Below are 26722 nucleotides of genomic sequence, written 5' to 3' on the forward strand. Positions count from 1 at the left end.
TTGAAGATGTGGTGCGGGCAGGGGTCAGATGGTGAGCCAGAGTGGATGGTGTTCATGATTTTGATGGTGTCGTCGTAGTTGATGTGGGTCCAGGAAAGCAGGGGGTTGATGTGGCTGGGGGGGGGGCGGTGAGTCTGAGGTGTCTGTGTCGGTCGGGGTGGGGGGCCTGGATGCTGAAGCTGTCGTGGATGTCTGAGATCTTGCGGTGGAAGAAGGTGGCTAGGGAGTCGCAGAGGGCTTGTGATGGCAGGATGTCGTTGGAGCTGGGGTTGGAGAGTTCCTTCACGATGTTGAAGAGCTCTTTGCTGTTGTGTGCGTTGTTGTCCATGCGCTCATTGAAGGAGGTCCTTTTGGTGGTTCAGATGAGTTGGTGGTGTCTGCAGATGGCGCTCTTGTAGGCTGTGTTGCTGTCCGGTGTCTGTTCGTGGGGCCACTTCTCGAGCCTACGGCAGGCCTGCTTGGATGCCTGGAGGTCGGCGGTGAACCAGATGGCTTTTCTGTCGGTGCATCTGTTCGAGGGTTCCTTGATCAGTGCGAGAGTGCTGGCGCAGTCGTCGATCCATTGCCTGAGATTGAGGGTGGCGGAGTTGGTGTCAGTAGTGTCCGTTGGTGGGTTCTGGGCAAGGGTGGTGACTAGCTGCTCTTTGGTGACTTTGCTCCAGCTGCGGTGGGGGGCCCATTGTGTGTGGTGGTGCGTGGTATGCTTCGCGAAGGTGAAATGGACGCAGCGGTGGTCAAGCCAGTGGAGTTCGGTGGTGTGGCTGAAGGTGACGTGGTTGCTGGCGGCGAAGATTGGGTCGAGCGTGTGTCCGGCGGAGTGGGTGGGAATCGTTATGCGCTGTTTGCGTCCGAGGTTGTCAAGCAGGGTGGTAGAGTTGCTGTCGTTGGCGTTCTTGAGGTGGAAGTTCAGGCCTCCGAGGAGGATGTAGTCCGTGGATGGAAGGGCGTGCGTATTGACTAGGTCGGCGATGGTGTCGCTGAACTGCGTCCGTGGCCCGGAAGGTCTGTAGATGAGGTTTCCTCTGAGGGTGGTGTTTGGGTCGGTGTGGATCTGGAAGTGCAGGTGTTCGGCGGCGATAAGCGTGTCATTGGTGCTGGTCGAGATACTGGAAGGGTTTCTGTGAACGATGGCGATCCCTCGTCCTGCGGTCCCTGTGGGTGATCTTGTAGCTGTCGGGGATGGCTTTGGCGATGTCAGGAGCCGAAAAGGAGTTCATCCAGGTCTCCGTCAGGAAGGTGACGTCTGGGGAGGAGGAGTCCAGTAGGTCCCAGAGTTCGATGGCGCATTTGCGGGTGTTGAGTAGAATGCATTGGAGGCTGTTGCGTCCTACTTGGTGGACGCGGTGGTGGTTTGGAGGCTGGTGTAGTTGCAGTTCTGGCAGGAGAAGGGTCCATGGGTGCGCTTCGGGGTGGCCCGGAAGCAGATGCTTGATGGGCTTGTGTTGAGTGCATGTAGGGTGCTGGCGTCATAGCGGCGTGGGGTATCATGGCGTTCGTGGGGGCCAAGGGGGGTCTGTTGCTGGGCGCGGCCGCTGCGCGCAGCCGCCTTAAGAAGGGGAGGTGGGAGGGAGGAGCAGCTGGAAGGCGGTAGCGAGACGAATGGGCGTGCGGGGACGCAGCGGCCGCAGGGGACGCAGCGGCTCCATGGGACTCAGCGGCGGGAAAGGGAGAGTGGAAACGGGCAGGAAATGCGAGGCACAATACAATGCTACAACAGAAGAATTACACCAGAAAACGGAAATACAGAAAGAAAAATAAGAGGCAGACAGGCAGAAGGGGGCACAGGGGGTACAGAGAAGGATTGCACTAAATAACCAAAATACGGAGAATTAAACAGAAGGCAGACGGGCAATAACAGTGGCAGACAGGCAAAAGGGGGCACAGGGAGCAAACAGATCCTTACGGCTCCCCACTGGGCCGCCAGGGATGAGGCACAGGTGGAAGCCTGCAGGGGGAGGAGGGCCTCGAACTCACGGCAGCAGCAGCGAGCGGGACATGGGCACACAGTTGATAACTGTGCTGCGTGGGGAGCTACCTGCCTGAGAACAGGGTCTCGGCCAATGCGCGTTTACCTCTCACATGATCAAACCTCATGGATACAAGCCAATATTGAGAGAAGTTATGTCGGCAGGGGCGTTCTCTCTGAAAACTGGAATAGAGCTGAGAACGGTTCCAGTGTTAACAATTTTCCACAATGTCCATTGGATTACGCTTCTCTTCTCCCCACCCCCCCCGTAAGTTTAAAATTAGTTAACCTGTGCTTACTTGAGAGGGTGGAGAACCCTCACAGCGACAACAAGCAACGCCTGTGCCTTATTAGTGAAAAATAATCGTGCAGGTGCCCAACGTTTTTCTTGAAGCCCCATATCAAACAGCAGGGTTGCCGAACGCTATGACTGCATAGTTTTCAGTCCCGCTCACGCTTCATTTATGCACCACGCTGCTCTTCCTTTCTCTGTATCTCACATGTGCATGTGTTTCCATCTCTGCTTTCTCCCAGTCTTCATATACTTTTCTTCCTCCTTTCTCTTTTTTTCTGCCTTTCTCTCTTTCTCTTGGTTAAAGACCTTGTTGAAAAATAACCCGGGTCCCCAAGAATGTGCACCGTCACAAATTAAGCCCAGTAAAATGATGTAGAATTTTGAGTGATTATGGAACCACAAACATTTTTGATGCAAATAAAACTATAGAATGGCCCCAGTGTTCCTTGACTGTCTCCATTGCACTGATGTTCTGAAATGTATCGATGTGAAGCTGCACACCCCTGCCTGACACCTTCTGGTTACTGGGGCTGCCCAAAAAGAAGCATTTCTTTTGGTACCACCTTCAGGGGCGTAGGTAAGTCGGTGAGATTTGTGGGATGTATGTCTCACATTTCGCAACTAAAAGCAGGGGCTGCAGGGTGGTGGGATAAAATGACCAAGATTCGTGATGGACTGTTTCCATGAGTCGGTACTGATTTGCATTAGGTGAACCTCTGTCAAGAGTGGCACATTTGCAGAAAAACAATGGGCTGAAACTCTACCCCAGCGATTGCCACTGGTTGAACTGTTTGCCAGCATTCATCCCGTCACTTTTTGGTGTTTGATTGCCAGTAATAGGCCTGGAAACTTGAGTCTGGTGCAGCTTTCTAAGACTACTGCTGCTGTTAATGTTTGTGAAATCTAAAACTAGTAAACCTCAACTAATTCAGGTAGTACTTCCATGGGTGCAGAGGCCCTCACCTTTTACTAATCATTTTATCAAGTGACTGATGACCCCATGTACTGAGCCCCTGTCGCAAACAGAACAGGGCGAGCAGGCAAATTTAGACCGCGCCCCGATCTACGGGTATGACTTGCCTCTAAGAGTGCGTTCATGAGCCGAGCCCTAAAATGTTTGGCATGTATATCGTGCAATAAACACAAAATTAAAATATGATACAATCCCTTTAAAATAAAAAAAAAAAGTGTCATTCTTTAACAGGCAGATTTGTTTCAATTTACTACATCAGATTAAATCACTGCATAGACAGACATCTATTAAAAGTGGTAGTTTTAGTTTTCGCCTGCACACTTGTGCTGTACTTGTGAAATCTCTTGTATTTAATATATCATAAAAGGGGGCTCTTTTCAGTTCCCGTAGCCAAATTATTGTGTTCATTTGCTTTTGTGTGGAACTTTTTTTTCCTTCTTGTTCACGTCCCCCGGCTGCATGCATTTATGATACTGCTACTAAAGCTGTTCACTCTGTTTTAAACCCCATTCACTGTCAAGATAAGATCTCTCTCCAGGAAAAAGGGAGACCGCTTCTAACAGTGTGTTGGAATACTTGCTTTTTAGGTCTCACCTACGTAGCGCACATGCGCTGCTTATGAAACAGACCTGTTGCCTTCGAGTGCCTTTTTCAGGCTAAGACGTGCACGTGTTCCATTGCCTTCAATGGCAACACGTGCACGTGTGTAGATTCACTTGCGGGAGCGCGAGGCGCCATATGGTAGAAATTATCACTCCTGGCGCTGCACGCTCCCGCAAGTGAACGCTTTCACTCGCCTCCTCCTCTCGCCCCTCCCCCTGCTGCCTCCTTTTAGCGCGAGGAACGCGCTTGTTTTTAATATCGCTGTTTTTTTTAGGAAACACTCATGCTGTATACATCCTCTAAGTACCGTTCAATTCCAATTGAGCCGTGAAAGTGAAAAACAAGACCGAGGGGGAGGATTTGCGAACCGGCAGTTAGACTACAATAAATAGCACTTGTTCTGATAAGATTATGAAGGTGAATCTACCGTTAAGTGAGATAATCCTGTTTATATTTATTTCTGAGTCTGAATGACTGTTTTGTCATATCTAACGCGCGCGCAAAACTATGGGGTATGGGGCAAGTAATCGCGATTTTCAGACCCTTTGTAATATTCAGGGACTATCCGCACTAGGTGTGAGTATACTAATGCGCAGTGGTTCAATGTTCTCCGTTCCCTTGCTCTGTCTCCTGAGTGTAAAGGCTGTTGTGGTTCCAGCCAGTGCCATGTTGCGATGTTTAAGCACAAAAATAGCATTTCCCTTTACTTGAGTTAGTGTGTACTACATCGACGCCCCTTCATGGTGTTCAGAGAAACACTGAAAGGAGGGCCGCCTATGAGTTAACGCTACAACAAAGCTACAGTGGTTCTGTCTGGTATGGGAAGAATTATTTCACAACATTATGCAATTTTTCAGCAGTACCATATAATTTAGTAGTGCTTGAAAAGAACACATGCAAAACCCACTTCATGTATATTGAATTCAATCAGAATATTTATTTAAACTAAATTTATAGAATAATCAGGCTGTCAACAATACAATAGTGACATGTGAAATATGTGCTCAGTGACTGTGATCAAGTGAATGCAATATATACAAGTGCAGGTAAAATATATACAGGTAGTCAGGTATACACAGTAAATGGAACTTTTTAATCATAGAGGAGGTCAGTACAAGTCTAATCTATATCTCCAGTGGTGTGCAAAGGTACACTATGTTCGAGGGCTAGGAGATTCAATGATCCTGAGCCAGCAGATTACGCCGACGTTTCGACCCTGAAGACAGCTTAATTCTTAGGTGTCATGGCGGGTCTTCCTCAAGGCTATGGAAAGGATGTGGACAGCCAAAGTCTGGGGTCTGACTACCCAGGGGAGATCTTGTTCCTTGTACGAATTAAGGTGGAAGACTGGAAACTCAGTTAATCATTTCTTTACTGGTTTATGACAGCGGGCTGATTCTACTTTCACGTCCTCCACTGACAGTTAACGCTGGCAGGTCTGTTGAGTGAGTGACAGCCTCACTATCAACCATGAGTTGGCAGGGTATGCTCAGACGTGAGTCACTTGCTCACTTTGCCACTGGATTCAAGCAAGCCTGGCTGAAGACGGCTGAAATGCCAGAAACCGGTCCTAGGAAGCTTGTTTCCGGTCCACGGAAGGCATGGTTTGGCAGTTCGGGCTGGACTGTTCCCATGAGGCACAGGGTCAGACTGATTTGCATATGGCCATGTCTGAACTGGGGTGGCAGAGTGGGCTAAAGAACTGTGATGGATTAAACCCAGATCTGTTGACTGGGTGTGAGTGTTTGATTGGTTCTGATGCTCCGTCAATCACCACCCCCTTTTGTATCACTATCAACCATAGCATGATGCAGCCAGCATGCCACCCGTTCCCGGGTCACTGCCTTGTATGCTGTTTTCCAGCAAAGACACCACCCACAGGCACCAGCACAGGTACAGATTAAGCCTGGCAGAAACACACCAACAGCCTTGCTTTTTTTGCCATCAGCAGTGGCACCTCCCTTGCACCCTCGGAGTACTTCCCCCCCCCCCCCCCCCCCCCCCCCCACCGCGGTGAGGGTCATGTTGTGCAGGCAGTCACAGGATGTTGCTGTTTTCTTATCCTGTCACTGTGTTAAGCCCCCACCTTTCACAGCCCCCTTGCTAGCCTAGTCACACATTGCCAAGGGCACACCGAAGATTGTTGACAAAGAAAGTCAACTTCTCACCTCCTGTCCTCGGGCCACGTGTACTTATTGAAGTTAGTGAGGGGCGCAGTCTTACCTGTCTGATCCTGGGAAGCTGCAGGCGCAGGAGCACACAATAAGTATTTAAGCCCTGTTAGAACCGGAGTCACCGATTTCCGACACGGTAGCTTGGCGCGAGGCAGGAAGGCACCTGAAGGCAATGTGTAAAGCAGTTGTGCAGCATTCACTCACACGAACTCAGTAATTGCACACGCAATGAAAAGACACCACACCTGGCTGATTTGTAAATCTAGAACCTTTATCTCATTCAGGTCATGGCAAAGGAATTCATTTCAGTGGAAGAGCAGATCATCTACGGGCAACATTAAATTCATTTCAGGAAGAACATGCATGAATTCATTCAAGTAAATAGAGCGGGTAATCTTAGGGCAACAGTAAATTCATTTCAGCACAAAACAGGCGTAAATTCATTCAAGTGAATAGCACCGATAATCTCAGGGCCTCCGGGCGTGAATATAACATCAAAACATTTCCTAGAAAGGGGGACATCAAGGTAACATGCACAACATTCATGTGGTTCTCACCGCATAAAGGTAGGACTTCCTTTAGGCATGGTCCTCAAGGTAACACTCCCAGGGCATGTATATAATGTCAACAATCTCTTGGGGCTTATGATGCATACCAGTACTCAGCATTGGGAAGGCAGTTCCATACCTAATTTAGACCCCAGCTCTTAGCAGTTCCAGGAGGAGAGGGGGATAATTGGGGCCTTTTGGGCCCAGTAGCAGTCTCTGAGGGGAGGGGCGGTCACGGGGCTGCCACTCTAATCGTAGGAGGCTCCTCGGCAGTCCCCGCTATCCCCGCAGACTCTCCGCCCTCCCCCAGGGGATTACCTGATGCTGTGGGCCTCCGCTCTCATTCGGGAGTTCCAACTTCAAGCGGGAGCCCGCGCAGGCTTAGCGAGCCCCCACGGTGATGTCGGAACCGGCCTTGGCTTACCGGCTTCGTTTTCGCCTTAGGACCAATCCGGGCACGGTCCTTGAGGCGTGCCCGCAACAGCCAATCCCAGTGCGGCTCGCTGGGGGTGCAGCAGCTTCCACCAATGGCTGCACGGCGCTAACGGGGTGCGGCTAAAGACGCGGCCGGCGCCCCGTCACGTGACGAAGGACACGCTGGCTTCTTCGGCTCAGTACAGGCCTCACCAATACTGCGGCGGCACTCTCCAGGCTTCGGGGGCTGCGGCGGTGTCTTCTGCAGCGGGTAATCCTTGTTGGCAGTAAGCTCCGGGGCCGCGGCGGGGACTTCTAGGCCTCAAGGTGCACTTCGCAACAGCGCCCGACTCTCGCACCCACGTGGGGGGCGCAGGCATCGCCAGGTGGCAGCGGTGATGGCAGATAAGCGCCTCATGGGCTCAGCGCTGTCATACAGGTACCAGGCGGCGGCAGAGACTGGCAGGTAGCGCTTTACAAACACAGCGCTTAAATAGCACAGCACAGGGGGGCACAGTTCTTGCAGCAGCAGTCATTAACAGTCCTAGGCAAAATAGTGCTTCAGGGTGACACAGCGCTGATTACCTGGTTGATCCCCCAGTAGTGTTCACAGCAGGCAGTCCTCTGCTTCAGCTCAATGCTTGTCTCTGGGGGAAGGTTACACAGCAGGTCTCAGTGCAGGTTCTTGGGGGGGGGGGGGGGGGGGGAAGAAGGGTGTTGAGTTGGCAGGCCTCAGAGGCAGCATGGTTCCCTGCAGAACACTGGAATTGGTCCGCTGGGTTTCCCCCTCACTGGGCAAGATCAGCAGGCTGGCAGAGTCCCTCATCTAACTTGGGTACAGCAGGGCCTAAACTCAGTCAGTCTCAGTAGTGTAGGTTCCTCCACTAGGCCCAACCGCCTGTACACCGGCAGACGTTCCCCCAGGTCCAGTGGTGCCCCAACTGTCTAGTTCAGTTTCCCTCCTTTCCTCTTATACCCTTAGGTCATGTGACCCTTCTGTAAAGGCGGCAAAGTAGAACTCTTCCCTGGGCTGGAAGGTTCCAGGAGTTTCTACATGTCTGTCTATGGGACAAAATGGCGGAATGGCAAAGATACAGCATCAAGATGTCCCAGCCTGCTCCTAACTACTAGTGCGTGTATTCAATGGCCACTCCGCAGTAGCAGGGGCCTGTGGCAGCCATGTTATTAGGAGAGAGAGCACCTGCACCTCCGTACTGTTTGGTAGTGGTAAGGTGCCCAGAGGCCTAGGTCCAACAAAAAGATGGTGGCAAAAATGAGGCGACAAGGTCAAAAAACGGGGTAAGACCACCCTAGGGCTGACAGGTCTAACAAGCCCAACTACACTCCCCTGTCTGTCGACAGCTCCAGTGCTGAGAACTCTGCTATAGGAATGACACATACGCAGTCCCAGAAAAGTCTGAGACAGACACAGCAATTCAGACAATTTGGGAGAGATCGATCATCCTGAGGTAACAGTGCAGCTGCAGTGGTAAGTCTAGTACCCAGCTGCAGTCAGACCGCTTGTCGCGGTGGTGGTGTGGGATGGGGGGGGGGGGGGGGGGGGTAGAACTGCCGTCATCATGATAGTGTACACCATTTGACCTGCCCAGTTAGATGTTCCTTAAGTGGCCAGTGGTCTGAGACTTGGCATTATTGTGGGAGGAGACCTTACTTATAAGGTGATTTGTTTCAGAAGGTGGCTGAGTATCAGATGGCACCAAGGTGTGTAATGTGGCCAATCCCCAGTGGCCATTAAGTAATTTGTAATACTCTCAGTGAGTCCTGACTTTTTAACCCTAAGCACTCTGTATCCTGGGACACGTGGTTTTCTCTTTTTCCTATGATACTTCATATCAGGGTTCTCAATTGTTTTACAATTCGATCACCTTCCATTTCAGGTGCTTTGCAGCAGTTTCAACATCTCTTTAGATATTCTCGTCACTCAAAAGGGTGTCGTATCTGATATGTATCTAATTTAGTAGACTTGATTGCTTGGTTTTACTGGAGGCACATTGTCATTCTAAGTGTCACACATTTTGCCATTGAATGTCACTCATAAGAACACTGAAACCATGTAAATGTCACATACGCAATCTGAAACCTTGGCAGCTATGCTAGACGGGCACCTTCTGTCAAATGTTGACGTTGAGTAGAACTACGGCTAGCAACGACCTAGCAGAACTATTGTTTTATAGTAAGTTTTATGTCGTTTTTGGTAATACAAATGTTTGAATTTCGCTGCTAGATTTACAACTCACGAGGAACGCTACTTTGCTTACCAATGAACATTTTTTGACGCTTTGCACATTTAAAAACTGCCAACGAAAGACCAAGGATAATTTCATATTGAATCTTCCAATCCAAACCATTGTTGATTTGTTTAGTATTCTTGCTCTTCTTTTTTTTATTTTTTATTATCCTAACCATAAATGCATTCCAACTCTCGTTTTGGACTTTATCCAAGTTGTAATAAAGGACTGTTCTTTGAAAAGCATTTAACTAAAGGAATGTTTTTGACATTTATTGTGGGTAGTTGGGTATGTTTCGAATGAAAGTCATTTGTTGTTCACTATGCATTTGTGTGTCAAGAAACCCAAGCGTCGACAGATGTCACACAAAGTCTGCACTACAGTCCGGTCCAACTTTCAACTCTTCTAAAGGACCAGACATTTGGAAATGTAGGATGGCGCCAAACCTCCTTCCGTTTTCCCAGTATGAAAACAGATTAAGGACAAAATAAGTAACATTCCTGCAATAACTATGCAGTATTTATTTTCTATGTAATACGTTACTACTGTTGCGCTCTGCCATCCTTATCCAGTATGCAAGGCCCGACTTGGGTACATGGTTGGTGTGATGAATATAACAGTTTATTAATTTACCACACCGCACATAACATTAAAGATAGAGTAGTGCCTCTTCACTTCTGTTGCTTAACCAGCATTTGCAATACAATAGGTCTCATAATTGCGAGATTTCAAGCTATTGGCATTGTCAATGACAATGCCTCCTATTTATGTGTTTAAAATACCAGCAATAATAAAACATTGTCATTTACAATACCAATAGGTCAAAGTTTCTAAAATGCGAGACCTATTGCATTGCAAATGCTTGTTATTACTTAGTTGTGTAAAGCACATGTTTTAGCCTTAGAACATATGTTGCAATTCCTATAAATGCCTCAGTACCTTTCTTTGCCCTTTGTAGGCATTATCGGATTGATTTTTTTCAACTTAATCTATTCGGTCCCTGGTTAATAGTACAATTTTTGTAGGCAGTTTATCAGATTTTGTATACTTACCCTTACACGAGAAAGGCCTATTTGAGCTTATGTTAGCTCTAGCTTTTCAACAAATTACGTCTTACTGGAAATGTTCATCCAAACTCTTGGTCAAGTCATGGTAGAATAATGTATGTTATGTATAAAAGCTTTATTCGATACAAATATATCATAATAGCAGAATCCTTATACAATTCATAAAAAGGATTTAGTATAGAACTAACTAACAATTCATTTACAGAATGATAAAAAATTTGATTCATTTTTATAAAAAAACGAAGAATAAAAGTGGGGAAAACCCATAAAATTTAAATATCATAAAAATAATATACAGCAGTATAGTGCAAAACAATTCGTGTGGACCTAGTCCATATTTTTTTGTGTCAAAAACTTGAACGTAACGCCCATGCGCATCCCAGGTATTTGGCCACCCCGCAGATCACAGTAAGGGAGGTGGTATCTGTCCTGAGGATGCGTAAAACAGACAAATAGTTTCTTGAGCCCAACTGTATACAAACAGGTTTTAACCACTTACTACTTATGTCTGTATGCTGGGCAAGCCAACATAAAATGGGCATTGGACTCCGTGCAAGCTCCACATCCTGGACATGGCACTGCTGCGGATACTAATGCCAATCGTTCGGTCCTCCTCCAACTTAATAGTAAGTCATTAATAGGGAGGGTTCCAATTCTCATTTTCATATATGCCTCCAACTTTCGGACCGGCTTGTGTTCCATGAACCACTCAGTGAGGGTTCCCCTGTCCGTGTTGGTCTCTTGAACCACCTCCACCCAATTCCAATAAACTTTTTTTTTATAACCTGTTTGGGAGGCGGGGTCTGGCTAACCCATGCCTCCCCTAAACCTATGTCGGTTAATAAACGCCTGAGATCTGAAGTCCATTTAACCCTCTGGCCTGTATCTGCTTGAATAATGTCTCCAAAGGCTGCTGCATAATAAGACAGCTCTGGGGTCGATCTGATGCGGGCTCAAAAAAGTAGAGGGCGGAGACGTACAATATCTTTAATTGAACGTCTGCCCAGATCTAAATACAGGGGCTTCAGTGGTGTAGAAATTGGAAGGGAGACCAGACCTCTAAAAAACGTATTCTCCGATCTTACTAGGTCAGTGGTATTCTCAAAACCTCAAAGTTCAGCCCCATACAGGGCTGAGGGGAGTGCTTTGCCTTCATATACCACAAGGGCCGGGGATATTGGTTTACTTATAGAGGGTTGTTCTCTTAAAATTTCCCCGGATACTTGCTTGTGGTTCAGAAGCATTTTTGTCAAATGGGAATTCCACTTCATGTCACTAGTGACCCGTATACCCAAATAATCAAAAGACTTAACTAGGTCTAGTGGTTTCACTTCAAGGGTAATGTTTCTAAACCGCTTTGAGGGGGATAAAACCAACAATTTAGTTTTAACAGTATTGATGATTAAGCCTCGACCAGAACAAAATAGGCTAAATCTGTCTAACAGCTTTTGGAGACTACTTGGGCTTTTTGACAGCAGGAGGGTCGGGATCTTTTCAGCCGCCAGGACTGGTGTGTCGGGCGGAAACGCCCTCAAATGGTCTGCCACCCCATTCACAGAGGGAGAACAAGGTCGGCGCCAATACACAGCCCTGGCGTACCCCCCTGTTTACCTCGATCCTCTCTGTTAGCTGTCCCTGAGTTCCCCACCTAATTCTGGCATAGTTTCCCTCATGGAGGCAACTAATAAAATCCAAAACCACGGGGGAGTATCTAATGTATGTTATTATAATCATCTGGATATTGTTTTTGCTTTCTCCTATAATACTACTGTTAATAGAGAATTGTACTGGTTACCATTAATTACCTATTTGAACAAAGTTGTAAAAAAAGTTGTTTATACTATTAGGTCTGTAAATATTTAACCTCCGTAAATTGTTGTTTTGCTACCTTTTTACTCTAGATTATATTATCTTATTATTATACTGCTTTTTGATATGTTAATTTCTTCTTCACTTATCACTAGGATGCAATTTTACTCGATCTTCAGTTCCTGAATCATATTATACTCTTTTAACCTTCCCTTCCCCATAAATGTAAATAGCTTTCTACTCTGTTTAATTTGGCTTTAATTTTTTTTGTTACTCATGTTATGATAATTTGTAGGCCTTCTTTTTACAATTCTATTTTGTTTCAATAAAGCTTTTTAAACACAAAAATCCAGTCTCCACATGGATATCTGTCTCGCTCTCCAGTTTATTTCAAAGGTCACTATTTTTGTCTTTCGTTCTTGGCTCTCCATGAAAAAAGAACACCGCGAAATCAGGTCCTACTTAAGGTCTCCAGACCCAGCTACCAAGCCAAGAAAGCATCTATTTTTGGGAGGTGTCCTACCCCCTGAAGCTACGCCCCCTTCTGCCTGATCAACCAAGTTGCCCCACCTCCTAGTCACTGAGCAAGCCACAGTCCTCATGTTAGTTGACAGTAGTTTATTTAATTGCATTTTGCTTACTAACCAATATGTTGTGTTTACTTCCTTAAGGAAGAAGAAGAAGAAAATTACCCCACCTGTGGGCGCTCGTTACCAGACCTACAATCCTTTTTACCATTATAGGAATTCTGTGCATTGCTGTAATTGCCCTGGCTGTTTTTTGTGGTGGTAAGTTGCCGTCATTTTTTACGTAACCAATTTAGAAAATTCAGATGTAGGTTAAAAATGACAGACCCAGTGGACTGCTGCTTCCTCCTTGTGCTTTCCCTCTCTGCATTCAAGATCATCCCATAAATATGGGCTGGAGGATAATGTGCATCTAATGGTTCTCGGAGACAAGCGTCAGATTGCGAGGCATGTTAGTTTTGCGAGAGTTTCAAGTAATACAGGAACGGGCCCTGATGAAAGTCGGGGCATGACGAAAGTCGGACCCTTGTGACTGATGTGAATTTGAATGGAGCCAGGCAGACCTAACAGTTTGTCTTAGTTTTCAGTATTCACATTCGTACACTAACCCGTTGCCCCAAAGTTATCCTTTTTGAAAAAAACATAACAAAGGTGTGTCTTGAAAAGCCCGTCTTAAGTTTAGCACATGAAGGCTGCCGAAATTACACTTCGTGGAAAGGCAGGCTATCTAGCTACAAATATAATTGTGTAATTAAAGGTAGGTAGGCCCCATATTGTGTGGCATTACCTAAGTGTTTTGTAAATGGAACATAAAGCATTACAGTGCTAAAAAAAAGTGGCATTTGTTTCATAAAGGAAACCTTTACTCTTTAAGCATATTCTGAGCTAAAGCTTATTAACATGTCTAATTTGAAAAGGAGCACGGGAAGGGCACACAATTATCAATTCTCCCCTCCCCAGTAATAGGTTTTTTTGTAACACAGGTAACAAGCATGCATGTACGCATTAATTATATTAAAAGGTGTGCCTCATTGATGTGGCATGTTCCAAGCCCTGTTTTATGTTCCGGGTTTACTCATTAATAATCACCCTTTAAGAAAGAGTCCTACAGAGAAGCCTGGCACATTTTGTATTTAACAAGTAAGTGCCTCACTAGGAAGCACTTTAAGATGCAAGACCTCTGATCTTGAAAAGAGGTGCAGCAGGACTGGGCTATGTCCAAGCTGTGAAAAGAGGTGCAGCAGGGCAGGGCTATGTCCAAGCTGTGAAAAGAGGTGCAGTGGGACTGGGCCATGTCCAAGCTGTGAAAAGAGGTGCAGTGGGACTGGGCCATGTCCAAGCTGTGTAAAGAGGTGCAGGGGGATTGGGCCATGTCCAAGCTGTGAAAAGAGGTGCAGGGGGATTGGGCCATGTCCAAGCTGTGAAAAGAGGTGCAGCGGGACAAGGCTGTGGCTAAGCTGTGAAACTATAGAGAAAGAGGCATTGTCTTGTTTTTGGGCTACTAACCATTTCAAATATTTTCTTTGGGGTATACAGTTTGTGCTCAGGACAGACCACAAACCCCTGGTGTCAATATTTTCGTCTAAAGACATTGAAAAAACCACTCCTCGTATTGGTAAATGGTTAGTTTCACTACAAAATTTCAATTTTAGGATTGAACATGTTCCAGGCAACAAGAATCAGGTAGCCGATTGTCTTTCACGGTTACCTTTAGATAAACATGTTGATGATAGCAATGGGAATTGTGATATACTACAAGTAAACATTCCTGCCATTCTAGAAGAGGATTGGAACAGGCTAATGTCTAAGGATGGCTCGTTAAAACAGGTTAAGGAAAAGATTATGAAGGGGTGGCCCAAGAAATGTAGTGACCTGCCTAGTGAGTTACAACCATTTTGGAATGTAAGGGATGAGTTATCCATTACAGGTATCAATGTGCTCAAAGCAGACAAGGTTGTTCCCCCGGGAGAGCTCAGGGAACGCATCTGTGGAATAGCTCACGAGGGCCACCTGGGTAGGAGCCTTACCAAAAGCAAACTTCGTTCAGGATATTGGTTTCCAGGCATGGACAACTCCATTGAAGAGTTGGTCAAAGGATGTCATGCTTGTGGTCTCAGTGATAAAACCAAGAGCACAAGGAAAACACCCTTGGAACCGGTTCATGTACCCATAAAAGCGTGGGAGAAAGTAGGTTTGGATATTATTGGCCCACTGCATATTCAAGGGTTGCAAGAGAGGTTTATCATTGTGCTGGTAGATTATTTTTCTAAATGGATAAATCTTAAATTTGTCAACAAGGTAGACACTAAATCGATCATACTCCATGTCGGATGTGTTTGCCAATGAAGGGATTCCCCATACCCTCATCACGGATAATGGGGTACAGCTGGTTTCTGAAGAAATGCAACATTTTCTTACCAGTCTGGCAATAAGTCATATCCGTACCCCTTTATACTGTCCACGCGCTAATGGATTGGTGGAACGGTGTAACAGAATGATCAAATAGTCCATACAATTGGCCATGGCTGCAAGTAAACCTATAGTTCAGTCCATCAAAGACATGATCTGGTCATACCACATCACTTCTAACAGTGTATCGGGGTATTCCCCTTTTTGTCTGCTAAGAGGTCGCAAACCAGGATCAAAACTAACTCCCAACTGGTTATTTGAAGACAGCTCTTTTGTAAAAGATGACCTTGCAATCAAACAAAAAATTGAGTGCAACCAAAATAAGTATAAAAGTGAGTATGATCGCAGATGGGGAGCTAAGTCACGTGATTGGGAAGCTGGTCAATTGGTTTATGTTAAAAGACCTTTGGATGGTACCAACAGGTACAATAGATATTATGGGCCAAACAGGATAAAGGATGTCAAGAAAAATGTAGTTACCATGTCTGATGAGAAAATGTGGAGTAAGGATAGATTAGTTCCTTATTCAGAAAAAAATTATGTAAACAAGTCAGACGCAGGAAACAGAATACATGACAGTAATCCTGTAGTTAAACACAGCGACAGGAACATGAAACCTCCCAGTTGGCATAAGGACTATGTCATGAAATAAACCTTCAGGGTACTGTGTAATCGATTGTTTCTACACAATTGTGGGGAATGTAAGGTGTCTTTTGGGAATGTGCTTTTGTACAATTTCTTTGTCATCTTCACTATCTCTTTTGTGCCTCCACTCCTGTCCATGAGTTTTCTATGGGAAAGGAGATGTGTTATAATCATACACTGTTTCTGTAAATTTCCTTTTTGGTATCTTCCATGTTTCCCCCTTCCCTTTTGAGGTCTTTGGTATAGCCTGCTTAGGGACGAGGAGTGCACCTTGGAATGTTGAGGTGACTGAGGGCGCAGGCTAGGCACTTTGGGATGTGTAAATAAAGCTTCTTCCTTTCACTTGGATTTTTGCCTGGAGATTTATTACAACAGATACCAAAGGGGATGATGGACGAAGCGTTTGAGCAAATCAAACACTCACCCCCAGTCAACTGATCTGGGGTTAATCCATCATCATTCTTTGGCTCACTCCACCACCCAGTTCAGACATGGCCATATGCAAATCAGTCTGAACCTGTGCCTCATGGGAACAGTCCAGCCCGAACTGCCAAGTCCTGTCTTCCCTGGACCGTAAACAACCTGGTTCAACAAGGTTGTCAGGGCAAGATTGGTTTTTCGTACTCCTTTTGGAACAAATTCCAATCAGACCATGGTTCATTTTGTTGGTGGTTTATATTAGTGTTGTCACTCTATCCGTGAGAGTGAGTGAAAAAACAAACTAACAGCCAACACATGTATCACCCCTTTACACGGCCATCCGGATATCCACATCCACTGACTGAGAATAACTGAAGCGGCATTACGCCCGATATTAAGAGAATTACCAGGAACCTAATCAACAACAGACTACCTTTTTGAATCTATACCTTAAACGCCCTGAGGAAGCCCCAGGCTGGATGGCCGTGTAAAGGGGTTGGTTTACTTTCTTGTATACTTCATATATTTAAATGCCCTGACTTTTTGATTTAGGATAAGATTTTGTGCAGCACAACGACAACATGAATTATCATATTATGCACAGCATATACACTAGAAGCAATATTATCACACTACTCCCTTCCAAAAGTAAAAATACTGAGGTGCAGCTTTTTAATTGGGACAGCAACATCACTGTTTTTGGAAAGGCAAAGGGGGGTGTTGGAACTTGGGATGGTCTAGACCGTTCCAAAGTTCAATAGCTACTTTGAACTGCAGCTATAGGCACTGTGGCTTTAGCGCCAATGCAAAGAACTAGATTGATGATGCCGACAGCTGAAGTCTCCCTTTGGGAGTGCATGGTTTTCAAAGGTCCTTGTGCCCCAAGCCTGTCGAAGGCTCAGATGGGGTCTGGCAGCAGGACATTCAGACAATGCCCACCACCCCTGTTCGAGAAGTATTTCTGAGGACCAAGGTTGGTGAAGCATGAGTGAGGGGGTGCCTCAACAGACGTCTGAGTAGACCCACTGAGCTTTGCTGCCGGACAGCTTCGGAGTCCAGATAGGAGCCCCTATGATGGCTTCTATGCTGCTGAGAATCTGAGCTGAGTCCGTATGTAAAATTGATCAGAACCGAATTGAGATGATAGACTGGTTTTACCATGAGGCCCAACCATGTAGCCAGGCAGTCATTCTCATGTTGAATATTCTCTCAAATTGCTCATGGATGCCAGTGCCTTCCCAGAAACCTCCATATTTAACTTTCTGATCTCTGCAGTGCTGAAAGTAAGGGAGTGCCCCGATCACCAGGACCCAACACCCCTCAACGATTTCGAGCCCCCATGTGCTGACAGCTGGCTCGGGTACCTTGGAACCTGCTACTTTTTCTCTGAGGAGGAAGGCAGCTGGAACTTTGGCAATAAGTCATGTTGGGAGATGAACTCCTCTCTGGCTTGGATTGATTCAACACAGTCAAGATTGAAACTGGTAAGTGATGCACAAATGTAAACATCTTGCATGATTCTCTCCGCTTCCCTTGAACGCCATTTCCTTTGGATTCCTAAACTGTTCTATTAAACCAAACACCCACCTTTTGACACTGTTCCTATTGATACCTTGTTGAATTTCCTCTTATTAAATGTTACATATTTCAGGAGCACTAGTGTAATGTATTCACTTTAAAGGTGCCAGATACACATCAAGTAACGTAATTGCATTAAAGAAAATGTGCTGGAGACTAAACCGTATCTGAACGAGTAAGTGAAATAAAGTGACGAGTTTAAAACCGAAGTGGCAGCTGGAAACGTGATTACATTTTCGGACCTATCCAGGGGCATGGAGTTGCTTAGTCTTGGCCCTAATTAGCCTAATTCTGCAAATAGATCAAAACTGTTGGAGCACAGCAGGCAAATGGTGAAGTGACTGTTTGTGTTGTGAGTCTGCAGACACTAGAACCTGCAACTCTCTTGTGCACCAAGCCTATATTTTTAAAGACGACTGCTTTGATGTGGGTCCAGTATCCCTTGGAAGTAGTAGTGCTGTCTCAGGGGCAATGCCTTACTTATATATTGCTTCGCTCACTGATCCTTTTAGTGTATTATTCCAAAAACACATTTAAGTTGCTGTGCTCCTACAAAGTGTGTCTAATCCATCCTATTATGTCCACTGTGGTTAGGATTTAACTGTAAATGTATGTTCGAGGCATGTGGGCTGCTGAATTCATATCTGTGCATAGATCGCCGCCTAGTGTTGGGTCCGGATGATTGCACATTGTTGTCCTGGAAGAGTCTTTGAAGTATCACGAGATAGGTGGCTCCTCCCCTGGACTACAGTGTGCATGGGCATCCTCTCCATCCTTAGATTGTTTTTTTCTGCCATTGGGTTCGGATGTGCTTATCTTAGCTCAAGTTAGGAAATTTTAGTTTAAGGCCAAAAGGCCTTTAGATCTCGTCGGTACTGTTCCCGTTCGGTATCGACCAGTTTCTTTAATGTTTTAGCACCTTCTTCACGTTTTTCGGATCCGCTTTGGTCCGAACATCGAACTTCGATCGACGATGGAATCAAGGACTCCCTTCAAGAGATGTCCCTTATGCCACGCGAAATACCCACACATCGACATCCATCCGGTATGCAACAAATGTCTCTCGCCGGATCACGACGAGTCGAAATGTATGGCCTGTGCCCGGTTCTGCTCGAAGAAGACTCTCCGGAATCGACTGGCAGCGACATTGGAGGCACAACAATCGGCGCCTGCCCCGGCTAACATCTTTAGCACCGAAGACGAAGACGCCGAGAGCATCGAAGACGTAGACTCCAGCCACGCTTCCGAACACGACTCGATCGGAAGACTACGATGAGGTGATCTTTGAAGGTGAAGACGTTGTCGAAGAGGTAGGAGACTACAGTGAGGCCCTTGGGGCCGAGGAAGATAGCTCCAGCGAAGAGATAGGCCAACCCGTCGATACGGAGGCCGAGAGACTACATCGTCATAAGTCTCAGGTCGAGGGATCGCCTGCGGGCCTTACCCAAGAACACGGTTCTTCGGCCCCGCCTCAAGGCCCGGCCTCGAACATTTCACAGGAACCAATATTATCGAAGACGACTGTATTCCCTTCATCGAAACCGTTTGTCGCACCGGTTCCAACGAAACCGAAAGTGAAACTGGTTGCGCTCGGCTCGACGGCCTTGAAGCCCTCCACTCCTTCGACGCCGGCAAAGGTCATCGGCACCGACCGCACCAAAAGAGATTTCGGTGCCGAGCTCACCGCAACGGGTTCGTGCGTCGAGCCAAAGAAGAAGGCCCTCGGTCCCCACAAGGCGCCTCAGCCTCTGGCACCGAAGATCACGGCCAAACCAACCAAGGTCAAGGTGGCCAACCCGTCTGCGTCGACGTCGAAGACGGCGGCGCCTGCCAAATCATCGACTCCAACGAGCGTCGATACCTCCCTTCGGATCGACGACCCAAAGACTGGAAATAAGTCGGATGCCGCCTCGACGCCTACCTCCAAGGTGCCGATCGGTTCCAAGGCGCCGTCTGTGTTCACCATGCAACAGGTCTCAGCATCGTTGCAACGCATCAGAGACCGGGCAGCCCTCCATTCTACATCGGGTCCCGAAACGCACAAGGCCGCAAAATCACACTCGGTGCCGGCGCACATCACATTTGGACTGCCGCCACCCACGGCACCCAAAATGTTCGAAATCCGGACGCGTGTCCGACAAACACAGTCCCTCTCCACTGGACAAGCTGATATTGAGCCTTCGCAGGCCCACTTTATTGACGCCGACACGGGTAGGTTGATACTCCGCAAGCGGAAAATCACGCCAGAGCAGGGCTTGGACTCATACAAAATCCCTCTGAAGCAAAAATTGCCGGCAGGTTCACAACCAGTGCTTCATGAACACTTTCAACCCTTCCATTACGATCCGCCATCCTTTTCTCCTACGCATTCAGAAGCAGATGCAGGAGACGACTATATAGGGGATGATACCACCTACCCTGGGGATATCGATCCTGATGATCACTTGCAAGACCCAGATCAGGCATGGGATGACCCCACCGACCAGGGTAACGCACCAGGTACTCAGGACACGCAGCTTTACACTACAAAGAAATCTCCCACGGAGGACACTGCTGCCTTTAATGCCCTCATAGAACGTGCTGCTGCCAATCATGGAGTGGAAATCCATTCTGACACTGTAATAGACTTCTTAGTGGACACTTTCGCCTCCTCGGAAAAAAACGTCAAAACTCTGCCAATGTTGAAGGGAGTTCTAAAACCTGCAAAAGACATTTTTAAAGAAACAACCAGGGCACGGGTGCTGAACCCCAGAATCGAAAAGAAATACAAACCTGCACCCGGAGACCCCATGTACATTAGGGGTCAGTTACCTTTAGACTCCATGGTTGTTGCTAATGCTCGCAAACGAGCCCATTCACAAACGACAGGTGATGCTCCTCCCCCCGACAAGGAGTCCAAAGTGCTGGAAACATCAGGCAAAATAGCAGCGCAAGCCGCAAACATCTTGCGCATTGCCAACACACAGGCACTCCTGGCCCGTTATGATAGGTCCCACTACAACACACTAGAAACACTGCTACAACATTTGCCAGATGAATATAAAGAGGCAGCGGAGCTCCTTATCAGAGAGGGACAACTCCTTACCAATGCATCCATCAAATGCGCACTGGCTGCAGCCGACACTGCAGCAAGGGCGATCAAGACCAGCGTCATGTTGAGGAGACACGCATGGTTAAGAATCTCAGGCTTCAAGCCAGAGATTCAGAAGAATATCTTAAAACAACCGGTCAACCCAGACTATTTATTTGGCCCTGAAGTTGACACTACCCTCGAAAAAATTAAAACACACACTGACTGCAAAATCAATGGGGGCTCTGCAGTCGCAGCAGTTTCGTAGTGGCTCCATTCGTCGCCCCGGGAATAAAGGAGCAGCTAGAGGCCAGGGGTCCCAGCAGCAGTACAATAAAGGGGGCACACAAAGTAACTATGATAAAACCACCAGAGGTGGATCCAGCACCAAAGGCAGAGGACGTGGGTACGGCAACACCAGGTCCTCCCCCAAAAACAAACAGTGACGCCTTCTCCCTGCCCCCCGACCACATAACACCTGTCGGGGGGAGACTCCAGCAGTTCCTGTCAATCTGGAAAACCATCACCACAGACAGGTGGGTCAGGGACATTATCCAGTACGGTTACTGTCTAGAATTAACGTCCCCTCCACCAAACATACCGCCAAAGCACCGTCCTATGTCCGTAGAGCACTTGGCATTATTGCAGCAGGAAGTAATAAGTATGCTGCAAAAAGGTGCAATAGAAGTCGTGCCCTTCGACCAACAGGGAACAGGGGTGTACTCTCTGTACTTCTTAATCCCAAAAAAGGACGGTTCTCTCAGACCTATACTAGACCTGAGACCCCTCAACCACTACATTCTATCAGAGCATTTCCATATGCTCACCCTACAGCAGGTTCTGCCACTACTCAGTCAGGGAGACTTCCTAGCCACACTGGAGACTTCCTAGCCACACTGGACTTAAAAGATGCGTATTTCCACATACCCATACACCCATCACACAAAAAATCTCAGGTTCACTATTCAGGGGCATCACTATCAGTTCAAAGTTCTCCCCTTCGGTGTAACGACGGCACCCAGGGTCTTTACCAAGTGCCTAGCAACAGTGGCAGCACATCTACGAAGACAGCACATTCACGTCTTCCCTTACCTGGACGACTGGCTTGTTCAGGCAAAGTCAGCCCAGCAATGTGCCAGCCACATGTCCTTCACCATTCATCTTCTTCACAGTCTGGGATTCTCACTAAATTACCCAAAATCACATCTTCAACCCGCACACGTACGACAGTACCTGGGCGCGACCATAAACACTCTGGCAGCCACAGCTCAGCCAACTTTGGTGAGAATCAACAGCATGCAACTGCTAATCACAAAATTCAAACCTCAACACTCACTTCCTGCGCGAGTGTTCATGCAGTTGATGGGCATGATGGCCTCCTGCATTTTCATAGTCCCACACGCGAGACTACATATGTGCCCGCTTCAGGAGTGCTTAGCACGTCAGTGGAATCAGGCTCACGGACAATTGAAGGACCTAGTGTTGGTGAGCGGTCGGGCATACAACTCTCTGCATTGGTGGAATCCACAAAACCTTTGCAAGGGCCGACCGTTACAAGAGCCTGTTCCACAAATAATACTGACAGCGGACGCCTCTCTCCAGGGATAGGGAGCTCATGTACTCAATTATACAGTGCAGGGACTATGGACGACACAGCAAAAGATGCACATCAACATTCTGGAACTGATGGCAATCTTCCTAGCCATGAAGGCATTCAAAGTACACTTGTGCAACAAAGTCGTGTTGATCCGAACGGACAACATGACTGCCATGTACTACATACAGAAGCAGGGAGGAACACACTCTCCACAGGTGTCTCATCTGGCTTGGAGCATGTGGAAGTGGGCCATTCAGAGGAACATATTCCTCATGGCGGAACACCTCCCGGGCAAGGACAACCAGATGGCGGATCTGCTCAGCAGACACAGCCACCAAATGCACGAGTGGGAGCTACATCCCTCAGTACTCCAACCGTACTTCCAACAGTGGGGTCATCCAGAGATAGACCTATTCGCCACAAACGAAAACGCAAAATGCCAAAGCTTTGCCGCCAGGTTCCCACATCCGCAGTCACAGGGCAATGCGATATGGATGAACTGGTCCGGCAGATTTGCGTACGCTTTTCCCCCAGCGCCATTAATACCTCTAGTGGCACGCAAACTGCGACAGCACTCACTGACACTCATCCTAGTTGCTCCCACATGGGCACGCCAACCATGGTACACCACCTTTCTAGAACTCTCCGTGGTGCCGCATCAAAGGCTGCGGATCAAACCCGCGCTTTTAACGCAGAACCATGGCGACATTCAGCACCCAGATCCGCAACCGCTGAACCTGGCAATCTGGCTCCTGAAGTCTTAGAGTTTGGCTACCTAAACCTGCCACCTGAATGTATGAATATCATCAAGGAGGCCCGAAGACCCACTACCAGAGCTTGCTATGCAGCTAAATGGAAAAGGTTTGTCATTTACTGCAACAATAATGACATTAACCCGCTGGACGCATCCATTCAAAACATCATCTGTTATCTCTTACACTTATACCGATGCAATCTGGCATACAACTCCATACGTATCCATTTAACCGCAATAGCAGCCTATCTTCAAAACAGGCAGCACCTCTCTTTATTCAGAGTGCCTGCCATCAAAGCGTTCTTAGAGGGACTCAAACGAGTGATTCCCCCAAGACACCCACCGGCACCAGTGTGGAACCTCAATGTGGTCCTCACCAGATTAATGGGTCCACCTTTTGAACCTCTCCATTCATGTGAGATTCAATTCCTCACCTGGAAAGTAACTTTCTTAGTGGCAATAACTTCGTTAAGAAGAGTTAGTGAACTCCAGGCACTAACCATTCAAGAGCCATTCATACAGGTTCACACAAACAGAGTTGTACTACGTACCAACCCCAAATTCATGCCTAAAGTGATATAGCAGTTCCACATGAATCAGACTATCGAACTGCCTGTTTTCTTTCCAAGTCCACAAAATGTCGCAGAAAGAATGCTCCATACACTTGATGTGAAGAGGGCCCTCATGTACTATATAGACAGGACAAAGGAATTTAGGAAAACAAAACAGCTTTTCGTTGCCTTTTCTCCACAACACAAAGGCAACGCCATTTCCAAAGCAGGGATAGCCAGATGGATCGTTAAATGTATTCAAATTTGCTATCAAAAACCTAAACGCACATTAACGATTCCCCCACGAGCCCACTCAACACGAAAGTTAGGGGCGTCCATGGCTTTCCTAGGAAACATTCCTTTGCAGGAAATATGTAGAGCAGCCACATGGTCCACTATACATACATTTACCAAACACTACTGTGTAGATGTACACTCAAAACAGCAGGCAGCTGTAGGACAGGCTGTTCTCAACTCTTTTTCAGACTGCTGCAGCTGGCACGGGCAGCCGCCGCTAATAGAGGGACTGCTATATAATCTATGCACAGATATGAATTCTGCAGCCCACATGCCTCGAACTGAATATGCTACTTACCAGTATGCATCTGTTCTTGGCATGTAGGGCTGCTGACATTCATATCGCCCACCCTCCTCCCCAGCGCCTGTAGCGGCTGCAGCACTCAGAGTTATTGTATAGCATGGTCATTACTTACTGTATCTACTCAATCACTGCCACAATGGCGAAAAACAATCTAAGGATGGAGAGGATGCCCATGCGCACTGTAGTCCAGGGGAGGAGCCACCTATCTCGTGATACTGCGAAGACTCTTCCAGGACAACAATGTGCAATCATCCGAACCCAACACTAGGCGGCGATCTATGCACAGATATGAATGTCGGCAGCCCTACATGCCAAGAACAGATGCATACTGGTAAGTAGCATATTCAATTTACATCCAGAGCGATCAGACGTTTCAGTGAGCAAAGTCCATTCTAAATTGTGCTTCAGCCAGAATGTGATTTGCTTCTTTTGATCTGTAGTTGTGGGGCTTCCTCAAGGTGCATAAGTTACTGTTTTCATTTAGTAGTCAATTAAATACATAATTATAATGAATATTTATTTGACGACAAAGTTAAAACCATAAAAAAATGTTACTTGCTTGTTGTCGTTGGTGTCATACATGTTGAAATAGGTATCAGAGTGTGTGTCCATTTGTCCTTAATAATATAAACAGCACTTTGTAATAGCCTATGGAATCTATAGAATGAAACGTTTTCCTGGAAATAAACTGATGATCCCCATATCATATATTTCTTGGCGCCTCAGAATGAGCAGGGGACCACCAACATTCACCAGGCAGTGTTTGGGAACGGCAGGAGTGCAGCAGACCTTCAACACCAGATCATCTTTAAGGAATTACCCGTATGACCCTCATTACAATGGTGGGAGGACCGCCACAGGCCGTCGGTGGTGGTCTGACCGCTGCATTACAGTGCAGCTGGTTGGACCTCAGAGTTCGGGGGGGTGGCGGTGGGGGGGGGACTAGGGCTGCTGCCTCCAACAGGATCAAATATCCTGTTGGGACAGCGGCCGGATTCCTAACCCTACAATGGAGGGGGTGTCTGCATGCACCGCTGTAGAGATTAGAATATCCCTTTCCGACTGCCTAGTCATGGTGGTCCCAGCACCATGAAGGCAGAAGGAAAGGGACTTTGGGGGTTCGAATCAGGCCCCTCGCCCCTGTAGGCCACTGTTAAGTGTCCCTGAGGGCACATGTAGTGCCCCCCAAACATCCATTCACTGTGTGCTAGGCACCATGTGGTGCCTGGCACACTGTCCATGGATTTGCAAAAAGTGCCTTTTTCTACTACATCCCTTTTCCAGGGCCGTAGCACAAGCCGCAGTTGAAAAGAGCACTTAACAACCTCCTGCACGGCAGTCGTCTCCTTATAGGGCAGATGGGACCGCCAACTCATTGTCAGTCGGTCACCTGCCCAATACAATGGTGGTTAGGGGTCCAGCTGACCACCATCATAATGAGCACCTATGTCTCCCAGGTCAGAGGATGCGTGACCTGGGAGACTTTCCTTCACTTTCAAGCACTTCTAAAGCTGGAAGTTTGTTCTACAGCTTGGGAGTGAAGGGACCTCTAGTGGTTGCTCCTTTGGCTTCATTTTATGTGGTGTAAACAAGACTCGGACATGTTATGTAGATTTTCAACATTGTATTGAGAATGGATTGCTGACAGTGACTTTTGATAAACATTGCAATGCTTATTGACCGTAATGATTGTCCTAAACATGGTTGTTTATTTCAGTGATAACATGGTTATTTTTTAACATGTGATTATTGATAGTTTAATGTGGTGACATTACCACCCTTATATTGTGATTTTCTATCTGGTATAGGTGGGAGGAGGGGGTACTGTGATTTTGTTGGTCTTGAACCATCAGGGGAAAAATGTTTTCGAATTTCACAAAATATTTTTTATCTTCCGTGTGCGTGTGCGTGTGTGTGTGTATGTATATATATATAATATATATATTTCACTAAAAAAACCATAAGTTTCAGGGACGTTATAGTTAGTTGGACTTTTCACTCATACAAAACCCTAGAAATTCCCCTGTTATAGTTAGTTCAGCTAACTATAACTCGCGCCCCCGCAATGCACTGCTGATGACATCACATATTACATAACTCATGACATGGTCAGTGACATCACTGATGACATCTCAAATGACATTACTGATGATGTTATCCAGTGACTGTGTTTCTGTAAAGTTTAAATATGTTTTATATATTTATAGTGAAAGGCCTATGGAAGAATGAGTGGGTGTATAAGTGTGTAAATCGATTATTTTTTAGGTGCGTAACTGACTCTATGTGAGTCATTAAATGTATCTTACTGCAGACTAGTTACTAAACTGTGTGAATGTCTGTATGTGTCTGTGTGTTGGTGTATAAGTGGCTGCATGGTTTTGTGAATAGCTATGAGTGTCTATATGGGTTATTGATTGGTTGTCTGAGTATCTGTATGGGTGCCTGAGTGTTTGTGTGGGTAGGGTATGTGTG

At 46.7% G+C, this 26722-nt stretch overlaps 1 protein-coding gene across 2 annotated transcripts in view; it reads left to right on the forward strand.

Annotated features, from left to right (window-relative positions):
• LOC146812977 (C-type lectin domain family 2 member B-like) overlaps window positions 1-26722 on the forward strand; it is a 189075-nt gene that overhangs the window by 92765 nt on the left and 69588 nt on the right. For both annotated transcript variants that reach the window (XM_085619999.1, XM_085619998.1), the window contains exons 2-3: window positions 12770-12886; window positions 17375-17583. In XM_085619999.1, the coding sequence (XP_085476125.1) occupies window positions 12770-12886; window positions 17375-17583 (326 nt within the window). The remainder of the gene's footprint in view (window positions 1-12769; window positions 12887-17374; window positions 17584-26722) is intronic.

The sequence above is a fragment of the Triturus cristatus genome, chromosome 7, assembly GCF_964204655.1.
Source record: "Triturus cristatus chromosome 7, aTriCri1.1, whole genome shotgun sequence".
Classification (NCBI taxonomy): Eukaryota; Metazoa; Chordata; class Amphibia; order Caudata; family Salamandridae; genus Triturus; species Triturus cristatus.